This window comes from Ambystoma mexicanum, chromosome 11, assembly GCF_040938575.1.
Source record: "Ambystoma mexicanum isolate Mex_15411 chromosome 11, UKY_AmexF1_1, whole genome shotgun sequence".
Lineage (NCBI taxonomy): Eukaryota > Metazoa > Chordata > Amphibia > Caudata > Ambystomatidae > Ambystoma > Ambystoma mexicanum.
This window is the reverse complement of record NC_090934.1, coordinates 606,169,965-606,181,707: the sequence shown is the minus strand read 5'-3', so window position 1 is coordinate 606,181,707 and position 11,743 is coordinate 606,169,965. Positions and strand designations below refer to the sequence as shown.

The window sequence follows — 11,743 nt, the reverse complement described above, 5'->3', positions numbered from 1 at the left end:
ATGGTGATGTTTGGGTTCTGTGTAATCAGCATAATAATTACACAGTGCAAGAAGACTGCAAAGAAAGCAGTAGGAATGAAGATCATGATAGATGTCGAGTCAGGATTCAGACCCAAGGAGGTGACAGATGAAGAGATCAGAGACTACATAAAGGCCAGTATTTTAGCACCACAGGGAACCACGTTCCTGTATCTGAGGAACTACAAGAAGTATGTGGGACAAAGGATTTACTGCAGTCTGAATGGACAATGTAGTCACATGACCTGAAGTGTTGATGACCATTTAAAATAAGCCTGATCTCTGAAAGGACTAACGAAAATGTTCACTCCGAAGAAGCAGTTTTTGAAAAATGGATGTTGAGATGTGAAAACTGGTGTAGGAATGTTCGATAACTCGACCATAGGGGGGAGTGTAGCAGAGCAGCCAGCACCTCTATAGAAGTCCCACCCCTATTTTGCTTATATGCTGGAAACCAGACATTGTGACAGGCACAGCGCCAGTAATGGAACCTATACCACGAAGAATCTTTGCGACAAGGTATCCATTGAGAAAGCCCTATGAGCAGTATCCTCAAAATACTGATGGTCACATAAGAGAGCCACCTGAAGAAGTGTGAAGATGTGAAAAGGAGAAGCTTGTGATGTCACGAAAAGATAAGAGTGACGAATTTGTAAGAATGACCAGAGAAGAGAATGCATAGGTTATATAGAATCTGATGGCGAAGTAAAGAATTAAGAAGGCTTCCATGTGCAAAATGAAGATTGCATGAGTTAAGACTACTGCAGAAAACACAAGCAGTTTTACAATTGTACAGATGCTGAAACACAAGTAGACTAAGTATTCATAAGGTTGGCTATACGTAGTATATAGACTGCAGGTGGTGCTGTTAACATGCATGTATATAGAATTCTGGACATTGGATGATATACTTTAGTAAGCGAGTCTCCATGAAGGAAGACAGATTTTATTAAGACAATTTAATACCATAATATCAGCAAATTCACTGTCTCATCACATGAGCTGAGGATGAAATTAAATGAAGAGCATGTTCCCAGAGGCGAGAAGCTACTACAAGGCTGAGTTCAAAGACAATGTGAATGGCACATGGCATGAGTGATGAGAGATGTCACGCTAACTGGGTGGGGATATACAGTCATGTTCACCCAACAGCACCTGGGGTACCAGCTTACATGCTGCTAGAGCATCGAATGTTCCAGACGGGTACAAGCATGCCAACCAGTTATAGAACGCCGTATAACCAAGAGCCTTATAGTTTAAGAGCAAATGAAGTGTTGTGTTTCTAATTACTGTCGAAGATGACATACACTAAGGGAGGGCATAAGTTGCCCACCTGACTATAGAGTCCCAATCACGATCCTATCCCATATAGAAAGTATACTTAGGTGTTACCCATGAGCCAATCATAATTTCCTGTAGGATTTCTTAGTTTGCCACATAATAGGATGTCACGTATGCCGAACGTTTAGTATAAATGTGTTGTTTATGAGATGCTTCGAGATCATGCTGAGCGACGTCCGTTGATGTCCGTTGTATTCCCTGTTTTAGACAACTGACAATAAAACAGAGGTATTTGCCAACTTCCTGAGTCTGTATTATTATTTAGTTTGAAAAGTTATTCTCTGTCCCATTCATAGTATGACATGTTACCTTGAGTAAAAGGGCCACTAGGGTTCACTCCTATAATACACGCAGTCCTGGACATGGCATTTTACTGTCAATCGATACTGAGAGCGAGTGCTGACTACAGGTTAACACAGTGCATATGAAAGTGTGTTGGGGTTTCCGTTCTCATTTGTTAGCCTCTGCAGCCAGGCCCCATGTGGGCCAGTTTGGATTAAACTGATTAGTATGGGAATACTGCCACCAGTTACAGGGTTCAACAAATGGGCAGGGCAGATCCATGGAGCCTCTGTTAGTTAATTAGACTGGCCATGGCAGGGGGAAGGTTTGACCCGCCCCCTTCTGAGATGACATGGTGTACTCCTGGCTGTCATATCCCAACTAAATATGACAGGGGGGGACTGCGCCTGTAGGCTGTGTCCACCTGGGGTAAACAGGTCTATGTGTATGTCGTGTGGTGAGCATAGGAAAATGTGTGCGGATCAGCCCCACGCATTTTCCAGAGGTTGATCTACCATCATTCAATTTCATTTAAAATTTCAAAAAAGCCCAGGCGAGCACACACCCACCGTGCAGATGGCCGGATTCCTCACACCAGGGTAAGGGGAGATGAGAAAGCAGGCACTGTCATTTAAGTGGAACTGTGTTCCTCCAGGTCCCTAAAGGAGCAGGAATTTCTGTGTTGGAAATGTGACTGTCCTCTTCCCTGAGATGGGGACTAAGTGCGGTTAACCAGAAGATCCTCCCCATATATCCCCCACGCCCATCAGAACCTAGCTTAGCGTGGCACCAGAACCCTTTGGTCACTCCACTGGAGTTCCAGAGAGTGAGGCAGGGGACTATCACAGGGTAGATGAAATTCCTTATCTGTAATAAAGTGCACTGACTAGCAGGGTAGAACAATGCATCTGTTATTCCTCATGGGTTCCAGAGCCTTCACAGCTTTGGTGATATTACGCTAGCAACGGTATAGCTTCCAACTGCGGCTCACTGTCAAAATACTAAGCAGTCAACCGAGGTTACGCACTGCTGGATTAATCACTAAAATATAAGCTCCTACTGAATTAAGTACTCTGGCAATAAAAAGTAAAACAGTCTATTAATATCATAAATGTTTATTTGATATTGCAAAACGTATATGTAAAACAATTATTGGCAAAGCATTAACTTTCAGACCGGTGGGCATGCAAGGGCCTGGGCTCTTGCTTGACATCTCTTTAAATTTGCTTCTTTCGTTCATATTGGTTAGAAAAGAGGTAATCCAAAATTGATGTCCTCTCAAAGACTCATGCCTTGCAGTGCTCCGCTACTGAAGACAATATGTTTGAATCATGTTGTTAATTGAAACCGTTATTAGAAGGGATCGTGGGTCTTTTCTGTTCTTACGGACCTTCATCTTTCCTTCCAGGAGGTCTCCTGAAAAAGCAAAAGAAGATAGTTATGAATACAATTAATTATTTAAATTGTAGAATAACAACCAAACTTGTAAGTGATTACTGGCAAAACGCCAGCACTGTGGCTTTTAGGAGTATACATAATGTTGGTTTGTGATTTTGGGAAAACCTTCATATTGCTTTTGTACATCGAATTAAACTAGTGTTCAGTGTTATAAAATTGCCTGATCACAAGGGATAACTGGTTTATGTAACATAGTAGAATAAAGTTGACTTCTGTAATTCACTATACGTAGGCCTTTAAACAATACTCACTGATAAGATCCCCCTCTAAAGAAACTTGGGCATTTCGATAATGCTCACAACTGGAGCGCTCCAAACTGTAAATAACTAATTATGTACCACTGCCCTCAGGATCACCTCTATTCTAGAAAACCTGAAACTGAACAAACAGCTATGCGGTTGATGCTTCTAACATATCAAAGCTCAACTATGTAAATAAAGCAATTAAATGGCTATTTATGCAGTTCATGTACAAACCTCCAAAACGCAAAGCAGTTCTATCCTTGATTTCTAATCGTAATGTAGGAATATGAAAAACAATATAACATTTTTTACAATTTTGCACTTATACTGCACTATATACAAATATGACAAGAATTAACCAATATACTTAATAGCCTGCAATTCTTGATTTTGTCATTTCTAATTTTGCATAAGCCTCTGCTTTAACGTTTGCTCCCTCCCGTTTGCGCGCCCCCAAGCCCGACGATTCTGCTGCACCATGAAAACGCAGCGGCTCCTCACAGCACCAGGGGTCCCGCTTTTTCCATGTAGGCTGCAATGGCACCTGTGCAACACTGTGGCGGCATCTGTGCCATTCAGGTTCCCGACGCATCCGAACACCCATTACGTGACTCCTAACTGTCACGTGACCTACGCAATCAGGAAATCATGCAGCTCCTGCAGTATTCAAAGGATTTTCACTAATTCCTCTTTGCTTCTCAACGTCTTTGGGTGGCTGCTTTGTTTCTTGGTGCACTTTATCTTACTTGTGTGTTCTGCTGATTTCCTTTTGGATTGCCTGGTTGCTCTAGACCCCTGGCTTCGTTTACTGGACTGCTCCTGGATTACCCCTCTGCTTCAGCTGATCCTGTGGCTTTGACTTGGCTCTGACTCCTGGGCTGCCATTGGATTTCCTCGCTGATTTTGGTGAACTGTCTATTTCTTGATCTTTGCTCCGCTCTGTGGATTGCTTTTTGGATTGTCCATTTTTGACTCTGGCCAACTGTCTTCTGGACTTGTTTTTTCCCCTTGGATTTCTTCTGGAACATGTTGAACTTTTTATTATTATTATTGTATATATTATTATTTTATATTCCCCTCAAGAATGCCTGCACCTATAAAACTTTGTTTCTGGACTTAGATCCGGCCTTGTATATATCCGCCTACTGTAAATTGTATGACCCTGTACTGTTCAAACTTAACATGTACCTGTAACTAAGTTGAGCATATTCCTGTCTTGTGCGCCCTGATGCCCCAGGGTATGGCGCGCCCTATAAATAATAAACTAAACTAAACTTGGGTGGGCTGGACCTTTGGATACCTACGGATTGTGTACCTCCCGGCTCACAGCAAGAACCTTGTGGTCCTTTCTAATGCGCTCCTGGTTGGTGCGTTCTTACCCTTCATAGCGCCACCTCATCTAAGCATCATCGGAACATGGGTTTCCTTGGTGTCAGGTAATAACAAAGTTACTTACCGTAGTGACTATCTTACTCCTAGTCCATAGTCCCCTTTCCTCCATACTTTTGGGACATTTCGTCCAGTGGGACGGGACCGCAGTACTTTTTGTAAAAAAGCATCAAATTGAAAAATATGTTGTACACTTTTTACGCGGGGTACCAGACGTGGCCGTAACCCCACCCTCCTTAGCTCCACCCCGCGCATCGCCCTTCAGTCCTTTTCTATCACCAGGTCCGAGACCTTTAAGCAATAATAGAGGATACTTATTAGGGGGGACGGCGGGCGGGCGTATGGAGGAAAGGGGACTATGGACTAGGAGTAAGATAGTCACTACGGTGAGTAACTTTGTTATACTCCTACATCCCGTCCCCTTTCCTCCATACTTTTGGGAGATTACCAAGCACTCCTCACAAGAAAAACGGGTGGATGGAACTCCCTTAGTGAAAGAGGTTCTTAAGAACAGCCTGACCGAATTGAGCATCGGCTCTGGAGCTCAGGTCTGAGCAGTAATGCTTACAAAAAGCTGATAGGGAACATATTTCTGGAAGGCAACGGCAGCCGCCTAGCCCCTCACAAGATGGGCATGAGTTGCTTTTGGAGGCTGAAGGCCCTGAACGGTATACACCTCTGATATACAGGAAGCAATACATCGGAAGATGGTTGCTTTTGAGGCCGCCTTTCCTTTCGGATCTCCGAAGGTCCAAAAAGCTGGGAAGAGATCCTAAATTCAGATGTTCTGTCCAAATAAAACTTAAGAGCTCGTCTGACGTCCAAATTGTGCAATACCCTCTTAGCATCTGAGGCCGGGTCTGGAAAGAAGACAGGTAGAGAAATAGACTGGTTCAGATGAAAATTGGATACCACCTTAGTAAGGAAAGAAGGATTAGTCCGGTGGACAACCTTATCCTTATGAAAGGTGAGGAATGGATGTTCTACAGACAAGGCCTGAAGCTCGCTTAGACGCCTTGCCGAAGTCACCGCAATCAGAAAAGCCATTTTCCACTAAAGGAACTTCAAGTCCACTGTACCCATTGAACCAAAAGGTTTATGGCATAAGGTAGTGAGGACCACATTCAATTCCCACTTAGGATGCGGGTTGCGCACAGGTGGATAAAGATGCAGTAGACCTGCAAAGTGTATTTTAATGACAGGGTTTGTCAGTGAAAAAGAGCAAGTGTCCGTAGACAGGTAAGCAGCGATAGCCGACAAATAAGTCCTACAAGACAAGACATGTATGCCTGAAGTTGCCAGATGAGAAACGAAAAAAAAAATAGGACTGTGTCGATGGTAGCATCTGCGGGGTCCAGCTGCTTAGCTAAACACCAGTGACAGAACCAGAGCCACTTGCTCTTATACTGAGACCTTGTCGAAGGTTTTCTAACCGCCTGGATAATATGCATATTATCCGCAGACAAGTTGAAACTTTCTAAGGATTTGAACTCAGGCACCAGGCCGTCAAGCTGAATGATTGTGGGGAGGGGTGCCACACCTGCTGATCGCTCTGGTGAAGCAGGTCAGGAATCAGTGGAAGCCTGATCGTTGAGCACACTGACAGATGCTGACGCTCAGAAAACCAGAATCTGGCTGGCCACCAAGCGGCTATGAACAGGAGAGTGCAATTCGTCGTGTTCCTGAGCTTGCATAGCGCCCGGTGAATCAGAGGAAGAGGCGGAAAGGCGTAGGCCCTCATGTTGTGCCACGGAATCTCGAGAGCATCTCCCAGGGAAGAAGCTCCAAAATTTTTCCTGGAAGCATAAAGAGGAAGTTTCTTGTTTGATGATGTCACAAAGAGGTCCACTTCTGGAGTACCCCAATGGCTAAAAAAGGATCTCTGTGTTTAGTTCCCACTCGTAGCTGACCACCGCTCGTCGGCTGAGTCTGCAGTCACATTCAGTTGGCACGTAATGTGCACTGCCAGCAGCCAAACACGGTGCTGAATGGCCCATTCCCAAATCTGAATGGCTAGATCTACAAGGGGAGGTGACCTGGTACCCCCCACTTGTTGATATAAAACATGGATACCGCATTGTCTGTGGGGATACGGACCACTTTGTTCACAATCACTGGCTTGAAAGCTTTGAGCGCCAGGAAAATTGCCAGAAGCTCCAGATAATTTATGTGAAATTGTCCTCTAGCGACCATAGGTCGAAAACCTGAAGATGATCCAACGTCGCGCCCCACCTAATAAGGGAGGAGTCCGTCGTAATGTTCGTTTGAGGGGAGGACTCCTGCAAAGGAGGACCCACAGACAGATTGCTGGAAGATGACCACCATAGAAGATCTGTCATCATGCAGGGTGGAACCGAAATCATTTTGGTGTCCGGGTCCACTGCCTGAAGCCAGGGACTCCGAAGAGCCATCTGTGTGAGTCGCATCTTGAGACGAGCAAGGGGGAAGAGCAAGCACGCACAAGGCCATGAGGCCTAGAAGCCTCTGGAACCACCAACATGTTCTCTGACTCAATGAAAACCTGACACGTGGTCAACAGATCAGCGCTTCCTGTCCACTGTCAGGTACACTCTGCAGTCGATCGTGTTCCAACGGAAACTAAGGAATATCATGTCCTGAGAGATCGTCATGGATGATTTCCGCCAGTTCACCGACAGCTCAAGGCAGAACAGGAGCTGGAGGTGAGACTGAAGGTTGCTCGAGGCTTTCACTGGAAAAGGACTGCACAGAAGCCAGTCGTCCAAATATGGATACACATGAATACCCTGTAGCCGAAGAAAATCCGCAATGACCGACATAATCTTCGTGAAGACACGTGGCACTGAGCTGAGACCAAAAGGGAGCACTCAGAATTGGAAGTGCTCCTCTCCCAGGAAGAACCGCAGATATTTCCGATGCAGGCTCCAGATCAGGATATGCATATACGCGTCCTGAAGGTTCACAACGCTGAGCCAGTCGCCCTTCTGAAGAGAGGACTTTATTTGGCAGGGTGTGATCATCTTGAATTTCTCTTGGGGAAAAGAAAGATTGAAGTGGCAAAGGTCTAGGATGGTGCGCAGGCCAGCCTGGTTGGGTTTGGGCAACGTGAACAGACTAGAGAAAAAACCCTCTCCTCGTTTCACTAGGGGAACGGGTTCCACCGCCTTGAGATCTAGAAGCTTCTGGACCTCGGCTTAAGGGAGGGTGTCCCCGACTGTTGAAAGGGATGATTGAAGGGTGGGGTGGGGCGGGTGCAAGCGGAAGCCCGTCCGAGCGATGGACAAAACCCACCGGTCATCGGTGATGGATTGCCACGCCTCCAGATAAGACGAGATTCGTCCTCCCACCGGAGTCTTGTGCGAGTGCCAAAAAATATTGTTTTGCAGACTTTTCTGCGGGGAGAGTACCTGTCCCTGAAGAAGAGGCTGAAGACCGAGAGAAAAATCTACTCCGTTGCTGTTACCGACGGGAGCTACCTGTCGGAGGATCAGCTCTGCGTGACCTGCGGTCCTGGAACCCTCTGAAGCCTGAGGAGGACCGAGACTGGGATCCAGATCTCTGAGCTTTGACTGGGGTCTTCACAAGCCCCGACAGAGACTTGGCGGTTTGCATGCTCACCTTAGTATTTGTAAGCTTGTCATCCGTTGAGGAATTAAACAACTCTTTGCCATCAAAAGGCAGGTCCAGAACTTTATCTTGGACCTCCTTCAAAAACTTTGTTGCATTAAACCAAGCTTGACGAGAGGTGTCCATCCCCAACATGAGGCCTCGAGCGGCGGTATCAACATGGTGCGCAGCAGCCTCCAGCATATCCTGCGCCAATACCCTGGCATCTAACAAACCGCACTTTAAAGTCTTCCAGCCTGTCCCCAGGAATGAACTCCTGGAATTCCGCCAAATCCCTCCACAATTTCATATTCGCAGCTGCCAAAATGAGCTCCGCGTTAGCTTGATGCAAATGCAGCGCCGAGCTGGCAAAAATCTTCTTGGCCAAGGAATAGAGCAACTTGGCTTCTTGGGCCAGAACTTGAGCCGCAGCAGCAGAGGTCGCAGAGACCGGCTTGGATTGCAGAGTGGCGGCCGCTACCACCGTTGAGGAAGGGAGCGGACATGACGCCAAGGCTACTTCCTCGGAAGTGTGAAGCCTGTAACAGGCGTCAATCCTCTTATTGATATGTAGCCCAGTGTGGGGTTTATCTCAGACTTTGCGGGCATCGGCCAGAAGGTCCCTCTGAAGGAACAGGCCGGTGTGCTCCTGCAGAGACCAGGTGAGACCCCCGAAAGCACCCCTTCCTGCGGAGGGGGTGCCTCAGGTACTGATTTGTCAAGGAGTGACATGTCATGGAATGGACTCTGTCCTAACTACGCTGATCTGCCTGAGGTTTGTCCAGAACGTCAGGATCTGCCGGTTGCGATGTGACTGGCATCAATTTAACGTCTCGCTCTGCTGGAGTCTTGCCAACTGGAGACAAAGGAGGCAGAGGCGGAAGAGCTGGGTGCGGGCTGGGAGGTAGAGGCCTACCGCTGCTGGGGCGACTGGTGCCGTGACTGGAACTGTCTGGGCAAGATGCGGCACCGGAGAGCGGATCTCCCTAAAAAGATCTTTAAAGCACTCCCTCATGGGATCAGAGTTCATAAAACTGTGAAACTTCCCGAAAAAGGCATCCTCTGCTGAAACTTTAGGCACTGGAGTGGGCAGAGGCCGCTCATGAGGGGCATACCCCCACAAACGTAGAGAGGAAGGCTGCCAAGAGGGACCGCAAACCAACCGGGTCTACATAGACCAATGGGGCAGAAGTACGAGAAAGCGAGACCGTATGCGGTAGTGGCATCCGAGCACGCCAGTCATAAGAGGGGCAGAACGGATTCACACTGTCCTGTGGAAAAGGTTGTCCACCAAAAAGAAGGTTTCCAGCACCCACCTTCGATAGCGTGGGTGTGAGGTAAGAATCCAAAATGGCCACCGTAGACCACGCGGGAAGGCCCGCCATTTTGTTAGCATCTGAGGAGAACTGCGTCACATGTGTGGATGAGGCAGTTAACTCCACAGACTGGTCAGGGGAATTGATCAAAACTTTTACCTTGACACAAGGATCCTCGGCAGAGCTGGTACCATGGGGCCTGGGATGTTTACTGGACATCCTGATGTGACCCCTTGAATTAGCCTCCCAGAGAGGAACCTCGGCAAAGCCGGTAACAGAGGAGAAACGGTCAGCGACCTCTCCCTGTGCCCCCTCAACAGAACCGGTATCACAGCGAGCGCGGGAATGTTAAGGAATCCACCTCACAGACAAGACCTTAACGGGTCTCTCAGTTCTGTCGGTACACACCTTAGCCTCAATGAGAGGAACTTTGGAACGGAGTCCGGTCTGTATAGCTCCTCCGAGAGGGGCCTCGAGCCGTGGTTCGGTACAGAAAGCCTCAATGGAAGCCCGAGGGCGCACCTTGCTGTCAGTATGGGAAGCTCCAGACAAGGAGACCTCGGTGCGAACTCCGGTACCCAAAGCCTCAGCACGACTGGGCTGGCTACTAGCATCTGATTGGTGAACCTCGGATCGTAATCCAGTGTCGGCAGGCCCCTCGTGGGAACCCTGTGAGAAAACTCTGGTACGCCTATTAGGCCTGCGAGGCACCTCAGGGGAAACCCTGGTAGCATAGTTCTTGAAGCTCCTCCCGGACCTGGAGGAACCCGGGAAGGAGTCCCCCGGCCGGGTTGCCCTAAAGTAAGGAATTTACCGGGCGTCTCTTCTTCTCGTCTATGAAGAGTTGAAAATGCGGTGGAGGAACTCGCTGGAACATCTCCACCCACCGACGATGACGACACTGAAGTGCCCGGACTGAAAGGGAGTCGCTATAGAAACACGAGTCCCACCGGTGATCCGGTCCCAGACACTTCAAACAGAAAGAATGGGGATCCGCCCTAGCGAAGTGACGTTCGCAAGAGGAACAAGAGACAAATCCCAAACGATCCAGCATAGACTGAGGACTACGTGACCGCAGAACCGGAGCATGAGAGAAGGACAACGGGAAACAAGAAAAATGTCTTCCAGGTGATGCAAGTGCGTCCAGCCTCGACTGCGCGGATAAGAGGACTGAAGGGCGATGCATGGGGCGGAGCTAAGGAGGGCGGGTTACGCCCACGTGCGGTACCCCGCATAAAAAGAGAAGGACACATTTTTCAGTTTGATGCTTTTTTACAAAAAGTGCTCCGGTCCCGTCCCACTGGACGGAATGTCCCAAAAGTATGAAGGAAAAGGGACAGGACGTAGGAGTAGAACAGATTGCATGTACAGTAAGGGGAGGGTCCTTGACAATACTGTATTATTGTTAACCCCTGTATTTCCCTTTCAGACACTGAGGACCCAGCGCAGTGTACCCACCTGTGGTCTCAATAACTGGCTAGAGAGTTTACTTTTACTCTCTCTGTCTGGTGCTTTGGGACGGAGGTATAAGTTCACCTGGGGAGATCAAGTAGAACATCTGCTCACTTCCACTGGAAATACAAAAAATAAAATTCAAACTTTTAATCAGTGTTCAAAACCTTTCTTCAGGATGAAACTATCTTGCCCTCAAGTGAGCAACTGCAGGCCAAAACTTCAAAGAAGGTTCTGAATTTTCTGAATACCTCTCTTTGAGGTACAATTAAAAAACTTGTGCAGAGAGGTTGTAGAGTAAACCTTCCTCTAAGAGATTTCTCATCTTTGAAATATTCCAGAAATAGTAGCAACAACGGAAGGATAGGCTAAAGATGTCAAAGGATCTGATTCTTAAACAAAGAAATGCTGCAGGATAGACTGCCCAAAACTAGCATCTTCCTCGGCCAAGGAATCAATGTAGAAATGTTTGGCAAATGCATGTAGAAATTGGCAAGTCCTGATCTATGTCCTGCAACAGAAGACCATGTTGCAGTTGTTCACCCGCCCCCGGACTCCCTCCTCAATCCACTGGGCCCTAATGCTCTTAGGAACTTCCTTCTTTAGCAGCAATTAGCAGGCTTGAAGCACATGATGATCCAGTGGGAAACCGCCTGCTTA

The 11,743-nt window shown here is 47.4% G+C and overlaps 1 protein-coding gene across 2 annotated transcripts in view; it reads right to left on the bottom strand.

Annotated features, from left to right (window-relative positions):
- Positions 1-2,740: 2,740 nt before the first annotated feature.
- PRMT3 (protein arginine methyltransferase 3) overlaps positions 2,741-11,743 on the bottom strand; it is a 2,239,468-nt gene continuing 2,230,465 nt past the window's right edge. For both annotated transcript variants that reach the window (XM_069623482.1, XM_069623481.1), the window contains exon 16: positions 2,741-3,057. In XM_069623482.1, the coding sequence (XP_069479583.1) occupies positions 2,948-3,057 (110 nt within the window). In that variant the 3' untranslated portion in view covers positions 2,741-2,947. The remainder of the gene's footprint in view (positions 3,058-11,743) is intronic.